Consider the following 26,651-nt stretch of genomic DNA (forward strand, 5'->3'; position numbering starts at 1 on the left):
GTTTTAATTTATTCCTGTGTGTATGAGAGAATGAATGGTGAGAGTGTGTGAAGGGCGATCGGTATAAGGAAGGGGAGTCGGGGAGTATAGGGACGGAGTAACACGTCTTAATTATGTGTGTAGTGTAGGTTGACGTGAGGTTTCCAATAGGGGGCACCATTGTATTAATCCATTGCATTTGAAGATTCACTGTGTGTGTGTGTAGATGAATTGACGTGGGGATTGCGTGTCATCCCGTGCCTTTTTCCTCTGTCCCCATACTCGCACCTGTGCCTTTATTTTAGAAGCTTTATAATTGTAATAAAAGAAGTGCTTTCTGTGGTACAATGATTGTGGAGTCTTATTTTTGACGGACATAGACTTAAATAAGGTTCATTACAATACTAAAAAGTGTCAAATCTTATTTGGTAAATATTTAGTTTTAATAAATATATTTAGTTTAATATTTAGTAACTATTATGTTGCATTACTATGTTTTATACCGACTACTTCTGTACTTTTAGATGTATTTTTATTTAAATCCATTTTAATTTATTTCTTTATTTATTATTAATTTTTAGCACTTTCTTGCAACTCCTAGGAGTTTGCAAACCCGTGATATAACTATACGATAAGACATTTTATAACCTTCCTCGAAAAAAATCAAATTAAATGCCATTATATCGTGATCGTTTTTAAAACTGTGCCTTTAAGAGAGTGTCTATAATAAGTAGTGGAAATGTAATCCAGTGCTCGCTCGCTTGCGCGTGCTCTCTCTCTCTCTCTCTCTCTCCAGTCGCTTGTCATCAGAGGCGATTAACGGACCCCGTTAGACCGTATTGTTTGACAGTTTTAAGTTTAAACTTTTTGATAGCGTAGTTTGTAAGGGTTTAGTCTAATACTAACTCTCCGTGTCCACATTTAGGACTCTAAACTTGCGCACTGTCTCTTTAAGAAGATTTACCCACAGACTGTTCTTCTGTATCTCCTGCCTGTCTCTCTGCGCGTTACTTCATTCATAACGGTTTATTTATTTATTTATTCACTTTGGAAACTTCAAGTGGAAGCTCAAACATGGCAGAGGTAGGGAAAGGAGTCAACGCCGGGAAACTGGCCAGTAATGTACAGAAGAGGATAACCCGAGCACAAGAGAAGGTAAGCGTGCTTACAAATACTATTTTGGTGTATGCATGTATCTATTTGTTGTTGGTGGTGTTGTAATATATAAAGCCCACATTCAACTGCGAACGGCTGAATAGGTGTTCTAAAAGTGTCTAATAGTCTGACACTGTTTACTGTAGGAGGGAATTGTAAAAAAAATTAATAATAACAACAGCTGAACCACATTGAAACGCTTCATGCAATACTCGCTCATGTGTTTGTCATGCTCTTTTGCATTGGAAATGATGGTTTTATTTCTCATTCCTAGAGCAGTTCCAGTTGGAGCTAAGTTTGAAACTGCTTGGGTCATTTGAGATGAAGTTCATAAACAGCAGCTGGTAGAGACCACAGCTCTTTTGACATTTGGCTTTTTCTTGTTAATATATATTATATTATATTATATTATATTATATTATATTATAGTGGATACTGGGGCTATTTGTCATACTTTGTACTCCACTGAATATTTTTTGGGTAAGGTTTAATTAATAAATTTGAACAACTGAACATTTCCACTGTCATTGATCAAGTTAAAGTGCTGTCATATGATTAATCGTGATTAATCACAACCCAAAGCAGTGTAAATATACAAAAGTATATTTTGTTTAAAGTATATTTATATAAAATAAATGTGTGTGTGTGTGTATATATATATATATATATATATATATATATATATATATATATATATATATATATATATATATATATATATATATATATATATATATATATATATATATATATATATATATATATATATATATATATATATATATATATATAGAGATAGATAGATAGATAGATGTGTGTATATATATAAATATATATCTATATCTATATGTATGTATACACACACACATGTAAATATATTTCAAATATATACATGTATGTGTATTTATGTATTCATAATAAATATACACGGCACACACACATATATATTATGTAGTCAAAACAATTATTTTGGATGCAATTAATCGTTTGACAGCACTAGTTCAAACTTAACTGATATTTTATGGGCATTTTGGCATGTTGCCACATAGGGCAAGTCGTCACATTGGGAAGCTGCAGTTAACACTAATTTGAATTAATAATGAAAAAAAAAACTTTAGAAAAGTCTTTCTCATCATACATTGTATGTGTTGTTTTTTAATTTTTTTATTGTGTTGTGTGCTCCACAATGTAAACAGTAAAATTATTCTGAAACAATTCATAAAACAGAACAAATGACACATAATTATAAAATTACACACGTGACAACTTATAATTACTGAATCCTTATGATAACCTCTTCATGCCCCAACTAGTTCTGCTCTCTCCCATAGTGTTTTGTATCACAGAAAAGCCCAGAATGTCCTCTTTAACATATACACCAGGACTTATAACAGTGACATATATGGATCAGAGATTTTCTCAAACAACTGCAGAATGAATCATTGGCTCTCAGGAATATTTGAAGCAGGTAGAATATGGTGATGTTGTGGCAGAGTTCAAGTCTCAGTCAGAGTATGAGTGGTGCATCAACACAAACAGACCCACAGCTGAAAGCAGGAGGTTCTACACAGGAAGTGTCGTTTCCACGCTAAACCCTCCAAATGACTGCTGGCCTCTCAGAGCACTCAGCTGGATGCCAGAGCCTTGGGGTCTGAGACTTGGTTAGTTGGAGTGAGTGGCACTAGCACTATAGGAACAGTTTGTTCACTTGAGAAGCTGCTTAAAAAACATCAGAAATCAATTAATTTTAGTCTTTTAGAATGTTGGTCATTTTAGTTTTTCAGTCGTTTCATCCTTAATATTGTTTCACAGTCTAATTCTTTCATAATATGGACATATAAGTGGCTTAGATGACTTGGATAGGAGATTTCTAGGAAAGATAGTTCTAGCATTTCCTGCTTCTATAAACCAAGCAGGCTCATTACTTTGTAATCATATAGATATTTGCAGAGAATTAAGGGGATATTTAGGATCATCTGTGTTTGTGTTCCTCTACCTCTTTTGTCCTGCATGATAGACTCATAGAGCTGGTCTTCATAAGTAATAGTCTCTGTATATCTAAAGTCTTTGCTACTGTTTCTTATGTTGCTTTAGTCATATTTGGCACTTGTATGGAAAAGTGCAGAATGAACATACTACCCCAAAGTCTCCATCCCCTGAATTTTATTTTTTCCATGAACAATCCCTTTAACACACTTTTGGAATGAGTGATTTACAATACAATAGGCCTAAATATTATTTGTCAGCACTTGTTTTAGTTACATTTAGTGTACTTCATGGTGGCTCAAGTCCTCAGCTGTCTCTCCCTCTTTAGGAGTGTAAAAAGCTTGACTCACTTCAAAAGTATCTGTATGCGTGTGTGTGTGCACTCCTTATATTTTGGTCATCAGCATGAATGCCTTGAAATATACTCGCATTTCTTTCTTCCCCCCTGAAACTCAGTCAAGTCGAGGAGAGTTAACCATGATCCTTTAGTGGCATACGACACCTCTGCATTCTTTTTTCCCACTCCTCACTTCTCCCTCATCCATCTGTCTGTCATTAGATGATGTTTGTCACTAATTTGGAATATCAAGGCAGGTTATTCTTGAGTTACCCATTCTTTTTTCTGTAGAAACATTCCAGCAGTGTGCCGGTGATAATGACCCTGGAGGAGAAGAGATGGGTGCACAGTTCCCACATGGAAAAAACCTATATAAACATATGTTTCAATATAGGTTTTGATATAGGTTTTTAATATATGTGACATATATAAAATTGGCCGGTTTCCTATATTATATGTACATATATGTACACACACACACACACATATATATATATACATATACACACATATATATATGTACATTATTTATTTACTCAAGATCATTCAAATAGTACAAAACAAAAAATATAGTACGAGAACAAAAATAAGACAAAAAACCTGCTAGGCAACATAAATAAAAGTCCAAAATATAGAAATGTACATTATGTATTTACAAGAACAATCAAATAGTACAAGAACAAAAAAAAAGACAAAAAACTGAACAGAAAAAAAAATTATCTTGTTGCTCTTCTCAGCTCCATTGTATGTATATGTAGATATGAAGAAGCAATACAGGAGACCTATATTTTCTGTATATGCACATATATGCACCTCAATTTTGCCTATATGTGGCATATATACGCATATATGCAGCATATATGTGCATATACACTACATATAGGTTTCATATATGCGCATATATCCACATATAGGTTCTTTCCATGTGGGTTACAACAACCTCCTTTTCTCAGATTTGAAAACCTAAGGAGGTGCCCTCCGCCTTCTCCTGACCTCTGCTCTGATTGGACAGGCGATCTGTCACTCAAAAGCAGAGGTTCAAGCATGAGCCACACCCCTCTTCCGCACTCCACCCACACACCTGTCCATCCTCATAGAGCTACAGAGCAGTGTGTGGATTGGGCTATGAATAGCAGACAGGCTGTAGCTGTGAGCTAATCCCCAGAAACCCCTTGTGCGACAAACCCTGGTGTGTGTGAATGCCAATGGCTGTGGTCTGGGGTATTTTTGGGGCTGTAACTGAACACCAGCACACGTTGACCAGAAGTAAAGACCAGGGGCCTTTATAAAACACAGATGAAGATACATTTGGCTTATACTTGGGAGAATGCTGTCATAATTTTGCACACACACATACAGGCTACTGCCAAATCTCTCTCATTGTAAGCTCCTTTAACCTGTTAGTTAAAGCTCCTCAGACGCACTAATTAAGCCCATCCACTTGCCACGCCACAAGTGTGGATGTGCATTTACTTTAGACAGATTTGACCCAAATATAGCTCAGTCTGACAAAACATGTGGGTACATGTAGGAATGTCCTTTTTCATCCTAAAAATCCAAAAGACCTTCTTTTACAGTATATAAATCAATAGAAGTCTATGCTGTTGTATAAGAAAGAGAGAATGAATTTGCATTTGTACATCGTCAGATCATGTAAGTGTATTAATTTCGATAACTGCATCAATTAGTATAAACTTGCCTCTCAGTTGCTCGAATGTTTCACTCACACACACACACACACACACACTGAGGAATCTCTCAGCTGCCAGGCAAATGGTCTGTGCTGGTCTGCTCAGAGCTGTATAAATTAAACATGCTGATTCAGAAATTGTTCACCTATAAATAAAAAGTTTGTCATCATTTACTCATGTCATTCAAAACTCATATTACTTTTTGTCTGTGAAACACATACTCATATGCTGCTCATATGCAAAATTAAAGCATACAATGTCTAGGGATTCCAAAAAGAAGTCATACGACTTGTGCACTATATTAGTCTTTTAAAGCCATTTTTAAGCAGTTTTTAGGAAATGAACACATTATGCAAGGCCGGTTTCAAATGAGGAAACATACAGGATGATAAAATTAGAAGTACTTCAATACTGAGTTTCGATAGTAAATCAGAAGAGAAAAGCAGTTAGAGCAGAAGTGTAATTGCAGAAAAGTTGAGAAAGTCAGGATTTTTAAAATATTTTTTAATGGTGCTCTCGGAATAGAACTTTCAGTAGAGTGCATCCCTGTGGTACAGAGTTTATTCTTGTGATTGGATGGTCATTCATGAACAATTCGTGTATTGTATGTCTATTAAATGACAAATGAATGAAAGACTTGTGTCTCTGGCGGTGAACTTATCGATTATGTTTCTCATAATTTGCCTTCAGCTGCATTATAACAATTTCTTAATTTGAAATGTGTAGAAAATTAATTTCAAGGCTGATTTAGTTATTGCTACCATTAAAGTTAGTTAGTCTATTAATAATAAACTCATTCAGTCATCAATCTCTTTTTTTACAGTTTATTTCAACATGCAGGAGTAAGCATTTCTATTGGTGGGCACGTGATGATAACTGTTGGTTTCTGGCATACAATAAGCAAATAGAAGCAATTAGTATATATAGTATGCAATTAGAATACCAAAGATAAGATTATTTTGTGTCCACATCAAATTAAGTTCACAAAAGTAATTTTATATACATAAAAGGACGTTAAATGCAAGTAAAGAGTTTATTTTAAAATAACTTAGGTGAAAATAAAATGTCAAAATATGGGGGAAATAATGTAAAAAAAATTAAATAAATTTGTCATTCAATGTAGTGATCTGAACTTTGATTTTACCATTAGCTACATCTTTAAATAAACATAAAATACCAAGTTAAAAAATACATTTGTTGTCTTGGCATTTTAAAAAAAAAAGTGTTGGGTGTGTTATATTAAAAGTACTATGTCTTGTTTTTAATGTGTGTTTTTAAGAGTGATGAAACAACCAAGGGACTTTTGTCCCGAAAATGCAGTTTGTCAGAGGTCATTCACTGTAACAGGAACAAGAAGCCATTCTGAAATCATATAACAACTGATTTTGTTTTTTGTTTTTTTTCTTGAATATTTGTTAATTCCACCTTTTCATGGTGTGGTATCCAAAGTTACAAAAACACGTCATTCAGCGAAATGCCAAAAAAAAAAACCCAGCAAAAAAACAACAACAACCTTGTAATGATGTTGTAAATAATTGTGATTAAATTTACTGGCCAAGATCACTGTTCGATACAGGTGGCCAGTTGATTATAAGCTGAAGTAGAAGTTTCATCACTCAGGATAATGTTTTTGTCATGTGATGTAATGCAAATTCTCTGTTACACTACAGTGTCATCCATTACACTGAATGACAGCATCACTGTAGAAATAACAATTTTAGAATCTTATTTACATTAAGGATAAATGAGGAATATTTAACATTGACAAATATGCGTTAAATGTAATAAATATTAATATTTGAATGCATTTTTGTATTGATTAATTTGTGTTATCGATTAATTCTAGATGCCCACGAACAGAGAGAGCTTCTCTAGGCACTGTATTTTATCATATCGTTCATCATCCACCTGCTCTCTAGATATCTCCTCAGCCACTGAAAAGAAATCCATGTCGTTCGACCACTAGCTCAGTGCCTGACAGTGGATGTACAGTCATATCCAGTGTTCCTGAAAGACCTCTGTGTCAGAGAGAATGCCTTCATCCCAGCTCTGCTCTACTGCACAGGGAGCACAGGTCATCATGACACAGATCCTGGTCGCTGTATTTTAAGATGTCGGGGGGCTCGAGGGAGGGGTCCTGCTGCAATCCATTCAGGATCAGCTTTCAAACACTCACTCTACAGTAAAACACATTCATACATTCTTCAAGAAGAGCACAGCTGAAGCGGCCAGCGGGAGATTAAAGGTTTACTGTGATTTCCACTTGAGCATTATTGAATTCCTTTGCTCTACTAGACCAGTGGAACTTACTGTATTTTTCTATGTAGTTCTATCTGAAATTTATTAAAACACTGCACGAAGTGTCCTGTTATGTGTAGCCTTTTTTAATTCTAGGAACTTTTTATTTGTAGAGAAGTGAGTGTTCTGTCTTCCATTGGTCAGCCAAACTGTCCCATTCCAAACTTGTTATAAAGTATTTTAACAAGGACAAAATGTGAGACCCTTCAGGGACGTACCATTCTATAAACTTAATCCTTTCATCTTGAATCCTTTTGACATTATGAAAGGGACTTCACAGTGCTATTCTGTTGCCTGTATCAGTCTGAAGGAAACCAATATCTCTGTCTCACAAATGGCATGGCATGTTTAATATGCTGCGAGAAGTGATGTGGGGGAGCAGAAGGAAAAGGAAATGACCTCTGAATAAACAGAACCAGATTCAAGCACCACCTCATACATGTTGGACAGGAAGTAGGCCAAACTGAACTAAAGGAAATGTGCATAATTAAATCTGCTCGGAAATTGTTATGTCTTGTATAATGGAAACACCCTATGGAATAAAAGGACACTGTGCTTTGAACTTTTGCCAGGTGTTTGTATGTGTGTGTGGCAAGACACACTCATGAGAACTCGTCATAAGCCTCCTTGAATAAGTTTCATTTTTGATGAACAGTTACTGTATGTCAGCGTTCTTCATGGGGAAGAGGAACATGGAACCGATACTGAAAGCACCATTTGTGGTGGCCGGGGATCTAAGAGCCTATTTCTGCAGAAGTTTTGTACCAGTATGTGTTTGTATGTTAGAGTATGTATGATGTTGGCTGTTTTGCGTTTCTTTCCGATAGGTGTTGCAGAAGTTGGGAAAGGCGGATGAAACGAAAGACACAGCATTTGAGGAGGAAGTGGCCAAATTCAACAAGCAGTTGGTAAGAGCCTAAAGCCTCCACCCTCTCTGACTACCCCCCCCTCCCCCCAATATAGTGCTGGACTTATCATTTGACCTTTGACCCTTTTTGTAGTTCTTAAATATCTAGTGATAGTTTCTTCTCTCTCTGATCTCTATCCGCAGGCTGATGGCAGCAAACTGCAGAAAGACTTCAAGGCATATTTGGCGGCAGTCAAAAGTAAGACTCTAATGGAACGAGAACAAAAACTTTAAAGATGACTATATTATCGTCAACAGCCATGGACATATCGTCTGTTTATTCTAAACGCACACTTGTCTGCCGCTTTAAATTCTCAAGTTTGTTATAGCAGGATTGATTCTGAATGTGTGTCTATTATAGACACAATAAGTGATTCCAAAGATATTGTTTCTCTGTGCTGTTATTGTTATAGCTGTGGTGCGAGCTCTGCTTTGCTTTAATATTGAGGATGATTTTTTAAACTATATCTTTATTGTTATTTATAGTTATCATTCTTGGTGTGAACAGGCCTTTACTGTGTGTCTGTGTATGTATCTAAATGAAAGAGAACAAGAAGAGTTTTAAAGGGATAGTTCACCAAAAATGAACATTCAGTCATCACCTATTTGACTTTCTTTCTACTGTGCAACCCAAAAGAATATATTTTTGTAACCAAATGGTTTTGGGAACCACTGACTTTCATTGTGGGAACAAAAACACTGTGACATTATTCAAAATAAATATATTTTTATGTTCCATAGAAGAAAGAAAGTCACAACATTTTTCTTACACGACTTGAAGGTGAGTAAATGATGACAGTATTTTCTTTTTATGGTGGGGTGAGCTATGATTTTAATGCATTTTAGTGGCATATGACATTATTTAAAGCAAGCTGTAATCTAGTACATTTTAAAGAAAATACAAACGTTAAAAAACATCTGCTCAGTATGGTCATAAAGGCAAAAGTATCCTGCTGTCATGCTTCTTTGTATTCAAATGCAGCCTTCTCTCAGACGAAATACAGGAAAGCAAAAGATGATTTTCACTGAACATACTCAGTCCTGTATCTATAGCTCTACTGCCTCCATGTGTAACAGAGATAAGGGAGTCACAAATTCTTTATAGGTTGTAAACATGTGGAAAGTGTTTTCAGCCATTGGTTTCCTCTTAAAGGGATAGTTCACTGATCTAGATCTGTCAAGCTCCAAAAGCACCATAAAAGCAGTCCGTACACTATATTCCAAATCTTTGAGACTTTTTTTATGGATGAACTACCACCTTAACCCTCTGTGAGTGGTAGTGCATAAAAGAAATGCAAAGTAAGCAGACGGCCTTCTTCCTTTTACAGCAGACTGTAAGAGTGCTGCTCTAACGCAGAACACCTTCCCCTCAGCTTCCTCCCCTGTGCCCACAGCAGTTTTCACTTCTCTGAGAGACACAAAGAGAAATAGTATGCATGCATGTTTGGTGGAGTGATCGAGCCTTTGCCGTCATCTGTGTCAATGCCTGTCTCCTAGCTGACCCGTTTTCTTGTTTCTGCAGCCATGCACGAGTGTTCGAAGCGTCTGCAGGACTGTCTGGCTGAAATGTATGACCCTGAGTGGTTTGGCAAAGAGGAGGTGGACTCCATCGCAGAGGTGTGTAAGGATGTCACTGGCAGAGCAAAATACTCTGTCTGGATTGTGTGACATTAGTGATTTAAATGTGAAAAATCTCATAGGAAAGGAAAATCTCTTTAATATGTCAGTTGTTTCTTGATTCTCACCAGTGCCTCCTGAATAAAGGGCCGCAGTAATATCAAATGTGTCTCTTGAGGTCTCAGTAATATCACAAACCAAATGCCAAACAAGAGGAAAATGTAAATGATCAGAGGAGACTAGATTCAATTTAATCAAGTCTCATATTTTTCAGATGTACTAAGGTACCAAAATCTGCCAGTATTAAAATATACACTAACATTCGAAAGTTTGGGGCCAGTAATTTCTTTTGGGGTTTTTTTGAAAGAAAAAATGCTTTCATTCAGCAAGGACACATTTAATAGATCAAAAGTGACAGTAAAGAAATTTACAATGTTCATGAAAAGAATCATCGCCGTTTCCACAAGTGTATCAGGAAGCATTTCTGTTTTTAGCATTGCTAATAATAAAATAACATTTATTGAGCACCAAATCAGCATATTAGAATGATATCTGAAGGATTAAATTGCACTGAAGACTGGAGTAATGATGCTGAAAATTCAGCTTTGTGTCACAAGAATGAATTGCATTTTTAAATATATTAAACTATAAACATTTTATTTTAAATTATAATAACATTACACAATATAGCTGTTTTAACTGATCAGATAAATCAGCCTTGGTGAACATAAGAGATTTAAAAAATGTTTTTAAGAAATCTTACCGACCCCAAACAAAAGTGTATATTATAATTCTAAATCCCAAAAATGAAAATTTGCTAAGTATGTACTCACCCCCAGGCCATCTAAGACATAGATGAGTTTCTTTCTTCAGAATGAGCAGAGGTGGGTAGAGTACCCAAAAACTGTACTCAAGTAAAAGTAAAAGTACTTCTAGAAATATTTACTCAAGTAAAAGTAAAAGTACTAGTCTTGAATAGTTACTTGAGTAAGAGTAAAAGAGTATCGGATAAAAAATCTACTCAAGTAGTTAGTTACTAGTTACTTTGGGTCATATATACTGTACTGAGCCTATTTTTATTTAGATATATAGATAAAATGTATGTAATGTATGTGTGCGTGTATAAATGTATATATTTCATCAGCCTTTACTCCAATTTATGTAATTTATTATAAAACCCTGTCTGTTTACTTAAGTAACAGATATAGGTGTCATGCCATAACATATTTTTAATACGACTGACTTTATATTAAATGTGAATTTAACATTGAAAGTTAATGTGATATAAATATTGCTACTAATCTTTCATTGTTCAGAAAGAGAGCAAATAACATTTACATTATTAAAGATAATTTTCACTGACAGTCTAGATTTCAATCACTCTCAGAAACTCCCATTAAAATCACTGAAACTGTTAACATTGTGAAATCAATATCTTAATTAAAGATTCGTACACACATCTGCACTTTGTTGTTTCTGACGAGAGAATTCGCCAGAAAGAGGTATTCAGTCAGCGAGCGAGTGAAGGAAGCACCGGCATTTTAGCGATGACTCATCTGAACGCCTCTGATTGGCCAATGCTTTAATAAGCTCAAAAGAATCATGTGTGATTGGTTATAATGCGCAGCGCTGCATGAACGCATCTATCTCTGGCTAAGCGCCAGCAAGCAATCACAGATCTGAATTTAGCAGCTGATAATATGACTCGCTGAACGTACTTGCACAGGTGTGATTGTATTAAAATTAATAAAATCTAAATCGGCTATTTTTTGTATTTTGGAAGCTGCATTCAACTTGACTCCCCTCTGTTATAAGCCACACACGTACAACAAACTAATGTCACAGTGGTATCGTGTACTGTAATCGAATGTAGCCCAAGTTATTACCTGTTAAACAGTAGACAGCACACGCGGTGTTCATCTAATAAGGATCTCCATCGCTAGCAAATAATAGCCTTTGCAGATTTCAATTCAGTGCAGTTCCAGCCACGTTTTCAACGCTCTTTCTGTTCTTAAACGTTACAACTCCGAGTGAACCACTTCAGATGCTCAGCGCGTGCGGCAGGGAACTGAACGACTCATTCAAACTGATTCATGAACCAATTCACTCGTTTGCCAATTGGTTTGATCAAGCCTTTGAACAGAATTGACTCAAAAGAATGAATCATTCGCGAATGGGCATCGCTCATTGCCCAGAGAAAAGTAGACGGCGCGTTTGGAATAAACTGAAGCATTAAAACATTTATTGCATTAAGATAAAGTAACGAGAGGAGCGTAACACACAGTAACGAAGTAAAAGTACAGATTTTTCCCCAAAAATTTACTCAAGTAAGAGTATAAAGTACCCATCTTTAAATATACTCCGAAAAGTATTCGTTACCCCAAAACATTACTCAAGTAAATGTAACGAAGTAAATGTAACTCGTTACTACCCACCTCTGAGAATGAGAGTCCAAACATCTGATAAAAACAACACAGAAGTGTGGATTATTGTGATGTTTTTATCAGTTGTTTTGACTCTCATTCTGACGACACCCATTCACTGCAAAGGATCCTTTGGAGAGTATGTGATTTAATGCTAAATTACATCTTGGATGGTCTGAGGGTGAGTCTATTTTCAGCACATTTTCATTTTTGGGTGAACTGTTATTTTAAAGGGCCAGTTCACACAAAAATAAAAATTCTGTCATTAATTACTCACCCTCATATCATTCCAAACCCGTTAGACCTCGGCTCATCTTCAGAACACAAATTAAGATATTTTTGATGAAATCCATGAGCTTTCTGACCCTGCGTAGACAGCAACACAACTACCACGTTCAAGGCCCAGAAAGGTAGTCAGGACATCGTTAAAATGGTCCATGTGACAGTAGTGGTTCAACCTTAATTTTATTGAGCTATGAGAATACTTTTTGTGTGTGAAGAAAACCACAATAATGACTTTATTCAACAATTTCACAAAAAGTATTCTCATACTTTTTGGGTGATCTATCCCTTTAAGACTGTATGCAAGTGAAAAATTGCTGCTGTCCACACTGATGCTTTGATCTCTGTTTTCTCATTATTCTGCAAATTGATTTTGTTTTCTACATTTCTTTGATTCCACTCACGCATCCCTCTGTGAGTAAAGGAGATGATAGAGAAAGAAATGGATAATAATCTGGAGGTAAACATGATCGATGATATCTCCAGACCACAGGTCTAGTCTAGAGCAGCTGCTGGTGATGCTAGAGTATGCTACTGCAGTGAACTCTATTTTAGAATAGTTCTGTGTACATATACTTAGGCTTTTGTCATCATGTGTTTTGTCAGAGTGTGTGAGAGACAGCCTGAGAATATGTGTCTTGCTGTGCATGTCTGATCACATTTTTTTTACAGGACACTGACGTTCTGTGGCAAGATTTCCACCAGAATCTTGTGGACAATGCCCTCATTTCCATGGACACATATTTGGCTCAATTTCCAGACATAAAGGTTTGTTTTTGCTTTAACTAGTGATACATGTAAGCATTTCAACATTTACAGGAGCTAGTTAGTTATTTTATTGCTGTCCGAATCCAGAATGTCTGTGTTTTTCCACCCGCGTAAAATCCCCAGCTAAACTACCTACTGTTTTTGACAAACACCAAGGTTGCGTGGTAATTGAATTGCCGTGTGAATCCACATCTGAGTTTATAAGAAGAGATCTAACGAAAAGTGGTTTCGTAAATGTCTTTTGACCACTGCCAAGCACCGTACAGTAATGGTTGTGCTTTGTGGTAAATGTGCACCCATTTGAAATATGGACACGTTTATTAGTGAAATGCTGGAAAATGTTTATAAGAATAATATTCTGTCACAGTTCCACTACAATAAGTAGGAGCTGTTAAGAAGAAGAAGAAAAAAGAACAAAATCATGTACAATTTTGAAATGAGTGATTATTATGGTATGCAATACACTTGTAAAATATTTATTATAAGCCATTAAGTTACACACTGTAAAAAAAAAAAACATTTTTAACTTTACCACGAGTGTGATTCGAGGGCAGTCGGCTGACTCAGCCAGCGCAGTTTCCCCAGAGCAGCTGCTGGAGCTTGTGTAAATTGCTATACCAATGCATGACTTCTATCAATGATGTGCCATGAAAATATATTATTACCAACGCCCCCATGAGAAACAATTAGTGCCCAAATAGGGCTTTACACAGAAGAAGGGTTCCCGCCACATCTAGACACCAGAATAGATTCAAGACGTGCAGGTGCATCACATGGCAAGGACCCCCTAGCAACCCTCACAAGCTTACAACAACACCCTGGCAACCATTTATGGCCATTGTCTATTTACAGTATGTTAGATGGACTTGTGACTTTGACTCCCTCTACAGGCTCGCATCGCTAAACGTGAGAGGAAGCTGGTAGATTTTGACAGTGCCAGACATCATTTTGCCTCTATACAGAAAGGCAAGAAAAAGGATGAAGCCAAAATTGCCAAGGTACCAGATGCTTGTTCCAGCTTGTTAATGCTGATACTGTACTGTCTGGCTTTTTGTCCTTAAACCTTGTTAGCTAATTCATGTATTGCAGTCAGTTTATATGTTTGAGTGAGTGTATGTGTGCGTTTACACAAGCTTTTATCTTGCCTGCTGAGATTTTGTGAGCTAACAACAGCACTTGAGTGTGTTTGTCGCTGTTCTCTCTTCTTTGTGTGTGTCAATCTGTCTTTGCTGCATGTCTAGCCTCTGGCTCTGATGGAGATGGCTGCTCCCGGCTGGGCTCAGGGAATAATCACAGCACATCAGATCGCTCAAACTAACCTCTCGAGAAACCAGGTGACTCAACTGTCACTCAGCTTGTAAACCCTCCCTTAATCTGCATAACCCCACTCATCTACTCACAGTCCACACCCACTCACAGCTTGGCTTCTTGTGTAGCATCTGTGTTCCTCAGGTGTATTCACTTCATGCCTTTCATGTTTGTTTAAAAGAACACTGCTTAAAAGTTTGGAGTCAGGAAGATTTTTTAATGTTTTTGAAATAAGTCTCTTATGCTCACCAAGGCTGCATTTATTATTACAATTTTAATTAACTGTTTTCTATTTGAATATATTTTTAAATGAATTCCTGTGATTCAAAGCTGAATCATCATAACTCCAGTCTTCAGTGTCACATGATCCTTTAGAAATCTTTCTTATATGCTGATTTGCTGCTTAAGAATTTCTTATTATAGCTAATGTTGAAAAAAATTTTTGGTTCATTTGTCCGCAGTCTATTTGTACAGGGTTGAATGTGTAATTCTTTGCATATTCATTTTCATAAATTATAGTGTCTTTGGCCTAATGACCGTGTGTGTTTGTGTGTGTGATTAGGCCGAGGAAGATTTGGGCAGAGCTCAGAAGGTATTTGAGGAGATCAATTATGAACTCCAGGAGGAACTTCCCACCCTGTGGGACAGGTAATCACTTATTCATGATCTCTCTATCTCTCTTATTCCTTCCCCTTTCAGTCATCTTAAAGGAATAGCTCACCTAAAAATCAATAACCATCATTGTTCTTAACGTATGTTTTTTTTGTTTTGCTTTTTTTTTCCTGTGGAAAACAAAAGGTTAATTTTGTAGAATCTTCACATAGTAGTTCACAGTGATCACATCTGACAAGCTCCAAAAAGGACAAAAATGCAACATAAAAGCCAGTGAAAACCAGTAATATGCAGGGAAGTCGTGGCCTAATGGTTAGAGAGTCGGACTCCCAATCGAAAGGTTGTGAGTTCGAGTCCCGGGCTGGCAGGAATTGTGGGTGGGGGGAGTGCATGTACAGTTCTCTCTCCACCTTCAATACCACGACTGAGGTGCCCTTGAGCAAGGCATCGAACCCCCAACTGCTCCCCGGGCGCCGCAGCATAAATGGCTGCCCACTGCTCCGGGTGTGTGCTCACTGTGTGTGTGTGTGTGTGTTCACTGCTCTGTGTGTGTGCACTTCGGATGGGTTAAATGCAGAGCACAAATTCTGAGTATGGGTCACCATACTTGGCTGAATGTCACTTTCACTTTCAATATTGTGAAATATTATTACAATTTAAAAGAAGTTAGTTTACTATTTCAATATATTTTCAGCATCATTACTCCAGTCTTCGAAGTCACATGATTCTTCAGAAATCATTCCAGTACTTTTTTATTATTATCTAAACAGTTAAATATTTTTGTGAAAACGGTGATGCATTTTTTCAAGATTCTTTGATGAATATATATATATATATATTCCAAAAGTATTTAATGCATCCTTGCTAAATAATAATAATAAAAAAATCTTATTGACCCTAAACTGTTGACTTGTATGGCTTAAGACCTGCAATATAGCATGAGCAGGGCCGCATTAAGAGCTCACTGGCCCCCGGGGCTATGAGTTACTGCAGCCCCCCCCCCCCCCCCCCCCCACTTTAGGCCACCAACTATAGAGAGAGAAAAAAAACCCAGCATTTTTCTAAAACACTGCTGAAGTTGTTTTACATAAATATAATCTAGAATCATTCAGAATAACAGTTGCCAATTCCTTTACAATATACACTTAAGAAATTAGCTACATGAAAAACTTAAAGCACTGAATAATATTATATTGTATAAAGTAATCAAATATACAATACATAGTTTTCACTATAAATTCAACATTCATTCTTAGTGTGATTCAGTTAAGGGCAGTAAATTACTTTCTGATGTTTGATTAACATTGACACAAATGGCGACAGCAGCTTTATTAGCAGCTTCTGTCACTTTAAGACCCCAGGGTCTGAACTCAAGTCAAGTTCCCTGTGCAAAACCGTCTCAAATTCACCATGGTCTCAAAACGAGCATTTACTAAATTAATTCTCTCCCGGTGACATGCCCCCACGGAAGAAACCTTTTGAAAAATAACCCCTGAAATGATGACTTCTGGTGAATATTGTGGAAACTAATTGATACATTTAGATAAATATATTTAATACATTATAGCATATTATAATACAACTTATTAGGCCTATATATTTATAGAATAGCAAAGTAGCCCTAATCAATATTCAAGACTGAACCACATAGATGTGAAATATAAAGGCTATCATGATCATTACTTCCGTTATAATTAACTTTCTTTCCAGTGCAAAACAATAATACATAAAAAACAATTATTAATTAAATAATTATTATTTCCCTCCTCCAGATACCTTATTAAGAAACCCATCAGAAATGATTGATATTTTGAGGGAGCGGGAGACAGGAACACAACAAGGGGGAACACTGGGGAGATGTATATGGAATGTTAGGCTAAGCCTGTACTATCTCTTTTAATATGACCACTTTCCTATCAACTATATTTGAGTTTTAAATATCCACATGATTACATCGCCTACCACATCACCCTCAGGAGGCGTCTGGTCTGACGGACAAGGAACCTTGACCTCGCTTCCTCCTGCACCCGCAGCCTCTCGCTCCTCTTGTGATTATCGCCTGATGCGTGCTGCTTAATATCACACACTCCGCCGTGACAAACAGAAAAAACGCAACGGCATATTGTACAATTGGCCTTGTATTCATTGTCCCTCACGCATTCCGACCACGGGTAGTTATTTTCCCATTCAATTCTATATTTTTGTGCTCTTTCTTTTTCGCCGGCTGCTCTGAGGTAGTCATTTTTATATTTTATATTATATTTTTTATATTTTACTTTATATTTATAAAGTAAATAAATTAGGTGTCATCAGCGCAGAAACCATGATCCACTCACTATACATAATCCATTGCGATGTATTTTTTATTAAATGAATTTACGTTTCGCCAGATTGCCCTTCATCCAAGCCTTCAGTTTACCCGCGCTCATAACACTAGCACAGAATCAGTTCAGAATCAATCACCAAATGAATCAGTTCGGTTCAGACGCTCTGTGTGTCAGTCTGCTTCACGCTGAATCACACATGCGCAGTATCATCAGCTCCTCGGCTCTCGAATCAGACGCGTCCGAAAGAAACGGTTTTCGGTTCAGTGTACTGGTAATCCGAAAACCGATGCAACCGGTTCTTGACTCGAGAACGAAAACTGCTCCAGCAGTGGGCGTGTTCGTTCGTCATCTGGCTCGGCTCGGTTCATCTTCAGTTCGGTCTTCACAGCAGTTCAGTCAGTGTACTGTTTGAGTAAATGAATTACTCCGGGATATTGGTTTATTCTGACTTAAATTAACATCTTAAGTAATTTGTGGATTAATGCTTATTGGAGACGTGAACCGTTTCAAACGATTCAGTTCGATTTGGTGAACTGGTTCAACCGGTTCACTAAGAAGAACCGGTTAAATTGAACGATTCGTTCACGAATCGGACATCACTAAACGGTTGGCAACCCAGTAAGCTGCTCTGAGCTCTCTCTTGTATGTCGGCGCATAATCACTCAGTGTAACGTTGGTCTTTGCCATAGACAGTAAAAGAAATGGACACCGCGACCCCATTGGAACTCAATTGAGACAAGTGAAGCACATTTTTAGCGTTTTTTAGCACTTCCGTTTCTGACGTGCAGACTCAAACTAAGCTTGATGACGTCAGCAACCTGTCTGACAGATGTAAATCTTCTAGTGGCTGTGCGTGCAAACTGCCATCGTTAATCTTGCAGAGACGGCGAGCTTGAGCGGGGAGTTTTTTGGCGTGAGTGAGCAGGAGTAAGTATTCTGATTAATTATTTTGTATAGTATTTTAAAATGTAACGCCAGTACGCCATATTAAGTTAATTGCCTGCGAGCTTCTCCTTCTGTCTGTACGGTAATGCGACAGAGAGTCAAGTGGTTATGACGCAATCGTTAGCCTATTTTTTACAAAAACTGTTTCTACGGGGCCATAATGTAACATAGAAGGTAATGGAGCCCTTTATACATTGTCGTGTATCTTTAGAAATAAATAATGGACAAACGGAGTCTTTAAACGCCTCAGATGTAAAGTTATTCGCTGTCAAAGTGATGCCAAAATGAATGGGAGTCAATGGGATGCTAACGCAAGTGAAGTTCTGCTACAAGATGGCGGCACGCGGCCGACTTCAACTTCCGGTCGACTTCCTTGCCGCCTGGTCTTTGCCCCGTGATGTATTTTTCACTGCGTGAGTGAGAAAATGATGCACGTGACTCGTGAGAGCGGCCTGGCTTGTCACACAGTAACTAAACGAGGCGGGTCTTTGCGAACGGTCACTATAATATTAATGATAATGATTCCATGATAATGCATGGAATATACAGCAAAGCGCCACTAAATAACAGGGCTAATTTGTGGGGGGCGTGGGGTAAAGCTTTGGCAATCAGATGGCTAGTGGTCAATCTGATCCACAGCCAATCACGGGCCCCCTCCTTGCTCGGGCCCCGGGGCTTAAGCTCCGCCTAGCCCTATTGTTAATGCGGCCGTGAGCATGAGTCCTATTTTTATGATATTTAATGTTGTTATTAGTCCTTTTGTGAGCTTGAGAGATCATAATGAACTGTCTTTATATGAAAAGCTATGCAAATAATCTTCTTTGTGTTCCAAAAAAAGGAGCATGATTTTAATAACATGACAACAAGTAAATAAGATAATATACATATATGTTTTAGTGAGAATATAACTTGTGTTGTGTATTTCTTCCTTAAAAAGAACTGATGTTGACTTTTCTCTCTCTCTGCAGTCGTGTTGGCTTGTATGTTAACACATTTCAGAGCGTTGCCGGCCTGGAGGAAAAATTTCACAGGGACATGGGCAAAGTGAGCCAATAATTAAGAGACTTATTAACAAGAGATAAATTAGATTTTTTTTGTTGGTTACCAGGGTATGTTGCACTCTCTCACTCACAGCTGAACCACAATCTGAGTGATATCATGACCAAACTGGATGAGCAGCGTCTAGCCAAGTGAGTGCTTTTATCCTGGGATATTTCCTGTCTGTAGAGACACTTCTGGTTTCCTGTAGTTTAGCTCACGGATGTGTGAGTTCTTGTTTTCCCTGTAAATTAAACCATGCCTCCCCCAAATAACCCACAGAAAAGGTGTCACGACAGCAAGCACTGGGCAGAGGTAACAACTCCCATGTTTTATGTGTGTGTTCATGCAACATTCATTGCATTAAAAATGCACTTCAACAAGGTTATTTAAACCACACACTCTTGTCTCATATAATATATCGTTTTGGTGTGAATCTTTTTTAATGACTTCAGAAATTTGCACTCAAGATTTTAATTTTTTTTTAACACATGGAGTAAAAACACTTTTTCGTCTCTCAGGCCTTCTTCTGAAGAAACATATGAAAATTATTTTCTTTCAGCTGAAAAAAGTTTTTTTCTCCATGTGAAAAAACTAACAAAAAAACTTAATTATTAAAGATTCACTAACACTTGTTTGCTATGGAAAATTGCTGCTTGCATGGGACCACGTGTACTTGAAAAATATAACTGCATGTCTGGAATGTCTTTGAAATGCAGTAATTGTGCATGGTAGTGATTTAAACGATCTGCCTGCAGTATTAACTCTGATCTCTACTTCCACCTAGTGAGCAATTTCAGTCAGGACACTCATGATTGTACAATGCCAATTGGAGTATTTATTTACCAATTTACCAACCTTTTTCATTCAGTGAAGAAGCAGCCAATCACAACCTCTCAGAGTCTGGGTCAGATGCCCCTAAATCACCAGCCAAGGTATTTTGAGAAAGCTGATGTTTTTATGTGCTCTATGTAATGTTTGTCTTACAGTATGTATGAAACTAAAGAAGCAAAATAAATAAATAAACAAACAAATTGCTTTTTTTAATGCATTTATACGGCATACATTGCAGCAGAGTTTTTGTACTGTGCATCATCATAGTGATAGCTCACCTCATATGAGAAAATGTAGCATTTTACGTTTGTCATCTAATATTTATATTTTAATTTCAATTTTATTTCTATTAATGAAAATGATTAGTAGTAGATTTAGTTTAACAACAACACTGCCTTACAATAGAGTCTGTGATTTATAGATAAGCAGGTAAGCATGAGTGTGTGTAAGCAAACTGTTATCAAAAATCTAATCATGAGCAGTTATGAGTTGGTGTTTTATTAACCCTGAGTGTGCTGTGTGTCTTTGTGTGTATCTGCATGTGTGTGTTGGTGTGGCAGTCCACTGAGTCCAGAGAAAGACCGCCGGTCTCACAGTCGCCCAGGCCGACTTCATCTCAGGAGGTGAAACAGGATAACATCATTAACCTGTTTGAGGATGCAGTGGTGCCTGACATTAACATTTCAACCCAGCCACAGGTCAGAGGTCAAATGATTGCCTCCAATGCTCCTCTTAGCACTCACACCAATCTCTTCTTGGCTTCATCTCAATTTCATTTATTCATGATCTTCATTCTTAATTAGTACATTCATCCTCCATTTCCACCTTGCAAGTGACTGTTGCCACCTTATTAATAACTCTCTTTCTGCTTATTCAACTGAAGTATCACTGTGCTTCTGCACATAGCAATATATCACTGGCTTTTGAGTTTGTCAACATTACCATCTTCTCTTTATGCAAACCAGTGATCCCACTAAATAATGTCATCGCTGTAGTACAGCTGGTGTTTTATACTGTGCTCAGCGGTGTAATGGTCCAATAGTGTCTAGGCTGCTGGATTTAGATCTGGATGCTTGGCAGGCAATCGGCAATGCTTCAGCCCACCAGCTGGGTGTCAGAGGACACGAAGGGCCAGGATGGCAAAGGGTAAAGGTCAGGGCTCAGAGACAAGAAAATCCATTGCTGAATTCCAAAGACAGCATACTACTTTGCTAATTATGCTATATAAATATATGGTAAAAGTAGTAATAGTAGTATGCTAGTATGCATTTCTGAATTCAGCACTAAGATGCATGCAAAAGGTCAGCCTCTTGAGTTTTGAAGTGAAATGAAATTTCTGCATGTTTCCCCTTTGAGTTTTGGGGAACTGAAATGCCACTTTGGTTCAGAGCATGTGATGCACGCTTTCTACTAGCTCCCAATACAAGGCCCAGGGACATACTCAGAACGGAAAAAACAGACATTTACAAAAAATAAATAAATAAAACATACACTGCCTTTCAAAAATTTGGGGTCAGTAAAATTTGTTTGAACAAATGTATACTTATTAAGCAAAGATGTTTTTGAGCTTTCTATGTGTAGATTCCTGAAAAATGTCACAATTTCCACAAAAAAATATTATGCAGGGAAAACCGTTTCTTGAGGAACAAATCATCAAGAATGATTTCTGAAGGATCACGTGACTGAAGACTGGAGGAATGATGCTGAAAATTCAGCTATGCATCACTACAATAAATTACATTTAGAATACATTCACATAGAAAATAGTTATTTTAAATAATAATGGTATTCACAATATTAAAGTGTCACTGTATTTTTTTTTAATCTAAAATATGCAGCCTTGGTGAGCATAAGATACTTCTTTCAAAAACATAAAACAATTTACAAGCCCCATACTTTTCAATGGTAGTGTATAAACAAATACTTTTACTTTAAAATTGTACTTTGTTGTCAGCTACTAATTGTATTGTAGTACTCTCAGCTCTGTTTGACACATTTTACCATGGTTATATTCACTCTATAGAATTCCATCAATTTTCCTCTAAAATAAAAAAAAATGCAGTAATTAGTCTTTAGATTCTGTCTGGGCTCATTCATTGTGATTATTTACATATATTACTGTATATTAATTTTCTTCTTACTCCTCTGCATGGTGTTCCAGTATCGACTATTAGATCACTTCACCTTTAATAAATGCTTTCCTCTCCTGTTTCTGCAATAAAAAATCTCTGAACACTGTTCTGAGCACAAGCTCCTGTAAGAGGGCTTTATGAGAGCTCTCTTATCACTGTTGACATGGTGATAGTCGTACTTAGCACTCTTATTATGGGCCTCATTTATCTCACTCTGTCATCCTGTGCTGCCTCATGGAAGGAGGCTTCATGGGATTCATGGGAGGTAAGATCTTGTTCTGTGTTTGTACTCTTGCAGTTGGTACTCTCTTGATGTAATCAGTGATTTTTTTGGTCTGATCGATCATGGCAGAACCATTTGACAGGGCTTTTGGATGAAAGTCTTCTACAGTCTTTGGATTGCCAAATTAGAAACAAAACCACACACAAACTAACAGAGATTTAGCATAAGTTAAACCATATTCAGTAGTTTTAATAGTCACAGTATGTCTCATGTTCAGCCAAATTATTTATGCTGGAGTTCATACTCAGTTGATTTGTGAGCAGAAAACAGAAGTCCATTACAAAAACAAGAAAAAGACGTTATATCTTAATATAGACAAGAAAAGAAAATACTATGCACAGTTTACTTTGCTCAGGGGTTCACATGCACCTCTTGGGTTTGTGCATGGGTAAATCTTGCTATGTGGTGAATTATATAATAACAGATTTCACTCATGTTTTCGGCCATATAGTCGGAGATTTACAAGATTTACACTGTAAAATGTACTTAATTAAATTCAATAAATAATGTATTGTAATTGTCAATGTTATTATCCTAATCCTAACCCTAACTAAAATAAAGCTAAAGTTATTACCATTTTTGTTAATAGAAATAAACCTGAAGTATAATAGAAATTTAGATTAAAAATTTACATTTATATCAGTTATTTGCCAAGGCTTTCGTTTAGTTTGAGTTGAAGCAGTAAAATTACTAACTGAAAATGAAGTAAAAACTGAAACTAAAACTGAAGTAAAAATAAAGGACAATTTGTAAATAAACAAAAACTTATAAAAGTGGCAATTTTTTTCTAATAAAATGTAAATATTAAACTGAAAGTTTAAAAGTTAATTCAAAATATTAATGAAAATGAAAAACTACAAATAATATTAATTTGTAAATAAACAAAAACATAGAAATGACTTTTTTTTTATAAAATTGAAATATTAAACTGGAAGTTTAAAGATAAAAGTTAATTCAAAATATTAATAAAAAAACTATAAATAATTCTAAAATAGCCATTTTGGAAATTTAGAATGAATAATTCACATCTCTTCATCTTTTCATTCATTTATTCCCTTTATCTTGCTAATTATTTGCGCCTTTTGTCGTATTGCCTGCCCTTTTCTCTCGGCATTTATTTTACTTCCCAAAATCCAACAAAAAATCCTGGCGACCCTTCCTCCCCATCCCATCCCAGCCTGGTCAGAGCCCTGCTGCAGACCCCTCCCAGCAGTGGGACCAGGATGAAGAAGCTGCTGCTCAGCCTTACAGCCAGCAGACATATGAGTCTCCTCAATGGGAGGATGAGGTCACTCCTGCTGTTCAGCCGTTTCAAGCTCCCCGCTGGGATGAGCAGGACAGCGTGTCTGCACAGTCAGGCTGGAGCAGTGAAACAGCTACACCTGCGCAGCCACACTGGGAGGGCGATGGTGTGGAGCACTGGGGCGAGGAAGGGTCCCAGGTAGGGCAAAAGCAAGACGCAGATACAAACTGGGGCCATGATACAGCTCAGGCTTGGGAGGCGGAGTCAAAGCTGCCTCAGTGGGAGGAGCTTCAAAGTGTAAGAGAAACGAGATTAATCGTGATTGTAATGTAGACTAATGTCATAGAGTTACGATGGTTCAGATCATATTGTTCTGTGGGTGTGGATGGTTTCCATAGTGGTCATGTTAAATGTCCCTAAGTATAGCAGGATTTAGTTTTTTATGTGGAGTTGCTCAGGTGTAATGAACTGTTTTCCATTATTCTTTGTATTTAGAATGAAACGCCAACAGTGACAAATGGCTCATCAGATGCAGAAGTTCCTCCATCTGTTCTCTATAAGGTAAGTTGCACTATAGGAACCCAGGATCTCTGAGTTTTAACATGGTAGCGTTTACTTTATTATACAATATTATTTATTAAAAAAAATTCTGTATTTTGATTTTAAAAAAATACAGCCTTGTTGAGCATAAGAGACTTCTTTCAAAAACATTGACCAATAAGTAATACAGGTCAAAAGTTTACATGAACCTTGCAAAATGTTAATTATTTTACCAAAGTACAAGGGATCATACAAAATGCATGTTATTTTTTATTTAGTACAATAAGATATTTCACATAAAAGACATTTAACAAGAGATAAAAATGACCCCTTTCACAAGTCGGAAATAATAGTAAATAGTATATCTTTTCAGGATTCTTTGATGAAAAACGTTTGATAGAAAGTTCAAAAGAGCAACATTTATTTGAAATTGAAATTACAATTTTTTTGTAGCAATGTAAAAGTCTTTACTGTCACTTTTTCTATGCCCAAATTTTTGAATAATCATTTTTGGTATGTGTATAAATAGAATTCACTAAAATGATCTTTGTCAGGTGAAAGCATTGCATGACTACGGAGCAACAGACAGCGATGAGCTTGATCTAAAGGCTGGTGACATTGTGCTTGTGCTTCCCTTTGCCAACCCAGATGATCAGGTGACTCATGGCACCCATGTTTATACAAATATACACACGCATACAACCGGACAACGACTCATTGTCTTTTTGTTTGTGTGCGCAGGATGATGGCTGGTTAATGGGTGTAAAAGAGTCACACTGGCTTCAGAATAAAAACCTCCTAGCTAAAGGAGTCTTCCCTGAAAACTTCACCCAGAAACTGTAACAGAACAGCCCTCTCAGAATAACCTGTTCTTAACCTTTGTTTTCTCACCACTTTACTGTGATAAAATTTGTGCTCACTTGTAGAATTGGAGTAAGAATAAATGATAAGAGGCATTAGATAATATTTGCAGCAGTATGCTTACTACACCAAACTTCATAAAGTAATATGGGCCACCCTTGCAGCTAAACTAGCTTGTCAATGCACCTTCTAGTGCTTAATCCTGTCTGTACACTATCTGTACACACACATTGGCCATGAGATACAGTTAAAAAATCCCTAATAGGGATGAAGACTGGGGCCGATCTGATTGGTGTTTGTCACTGGGCTAATTTGGGAAGTTTCTTTAGTACCAAAGCATTAGTTTTTTTTTGCCCTGAATATGAAATGCATGAAATTTTTCAACTCTTTTGCTTAAAGTCATCATGAAATACAAAATTCTTAGCATGCTTGCTGTTCACAATTCTTCAGTGCTTGTTCCACATACAGTTTCCACCAAGTATAAATAGAAACAAATAGCATCTTGTTTACAAGTACAGCGAGTGATACATGAAGTGTAAATAGAAGTAATACGCTATTTGTTCTAAAGATAAAATATCTTGTGGGCAGAGTTATTAAAAATTATTATTTTGCTGGTTTTATTATCTCTAGATTCTCCTGTGAAACCCTTTATGGCAACAATATTTTAACATGTTCCCTAGATGTTTCTAGCACTGCATGTGAAGGGCTCATCTCAATACTTTTATGATCAAAAACTTCATATTTATGTTTTCCTTGTATTGTTATTGAGATCTTCAGGTATATGCCACCAAAGATTATGAAAATTATGCAAAGGGACAAACCACTGTGTTGTAGGCTAATATATGAACATCAGTTTGAAACACTTTTTGCAATGTATTTTAAAATCAAAGAGTTTAATCATTTGTCATGTTGCATGAATGTTTTATTGTTTCTTTTAGACGGGTGCACAAAGGATTTATTCTTTAAAGACCTGGAGAGTATCAGACAAATCATGAAAATAAAATAGAAAATCATTTCAAAAATACAGATTTTAATTTTCATATTGATCTGGGAAAATGTAGTCTGTGATGCACTGATACTGTGAT

At 36.7% G+C, this 26,651-nt stretch overlaps 1 protein-coding gene across 8 annotated transcripts; it reads left to right on the plus strand.

The window, feature by feature from the left end:
* The first annotated feature begins 755 nt into the window (after positions 1 to 755).
* Positions 756 to 25,611, plus strand: bin1b (bridging integrator 1b). Of its 8 annotated transcripts, none has more exons than XM_059560913.1 (19): positions 756 to 1,134; positions 8,274 to 8,354; positions 8,498 to 8,552; positions 9,876 to 9,970; positions 13,100 to 13,135; positions 13,348 to 13,443; positions 14,334 to 14,441; positions 14,685 to 14,777; positions 15,314 to 15,399; positions 19,604 to 19,679; positions 19,770 to 19,825; positions 19,956 to 19,988; positions 20,545 to 20,608; positions 21,068 to 21,205; positions 22,881 to 22,904; positions 24,100 to 24,462; positions 24,661 to 24,726; positions 25,260 to 25,361; positions 25,447 to 25,611. In XM_059560913.1, exons 1-19 carry the CDS (start codon positions 1,054 to 1,056, stop codon positions 25,546 to 25,548), a joined length of 1,755 nt encoding a protein of 584 aa, XP_059416896.1. In that variant the 5' UTR covers positions 756 to 1,053; the 3' UTR covers positions 25,549 to 25,611. The 8 variants fall into 8 exon arrangements, with proteins under 8 accessions (XP_059416896.1, XP_059416901.1, XP_059416898.1 ...); XM_059560918.1 differs by having other exon boundaries at positions 24,100 to 24,363; XM_059560915.1 differs by lacking the exon at positions 19,956 to 19,988.
* Positions 25,612 to 26,651: the final 1,040 nt, after the last annotated feature.

Source organism: Carassius carassius, chromosome 10, assembly GCF_963082965.1.
Source record: "Carassius carassius chromosome 10, fCarCar2.1, whole genome shotgun sequence".
NCBI classification, from domain to species: Eukaryota; Metazoa; Chordata; class Actinopteri; order Cypriniformes; family Cyprinidae; genus Carassius; species Carassius carassius.

What these genes read in the sequence shown, in the direction of transcription:
- bin1b (XM_059560913.1), top strand. Translation starts at nt 1,054, where the DNA reads ATGGCAGAGGTAGGGAAAGGAGTCAACGCCGGGAAACTGGCCAGTAAT. An exon ending in AAATGGATAATAATCTGGAG is followed by an intron (nt 13,136 to 13,347) that starts GTAAACATGATC and finishes TTTTTTTTACAG; the next exon opens with GACACTGACGTTCTGTGGCA. An exon ending in CCCCTAAATCACCAGCCAAG is followed by an intron (nt 20,609 to 21,067) that starts GTATTTTGAGAA and finishes TTGGTGTGGCAG; the next exon opens with TCCACTGAGTCCAGAGAAAG.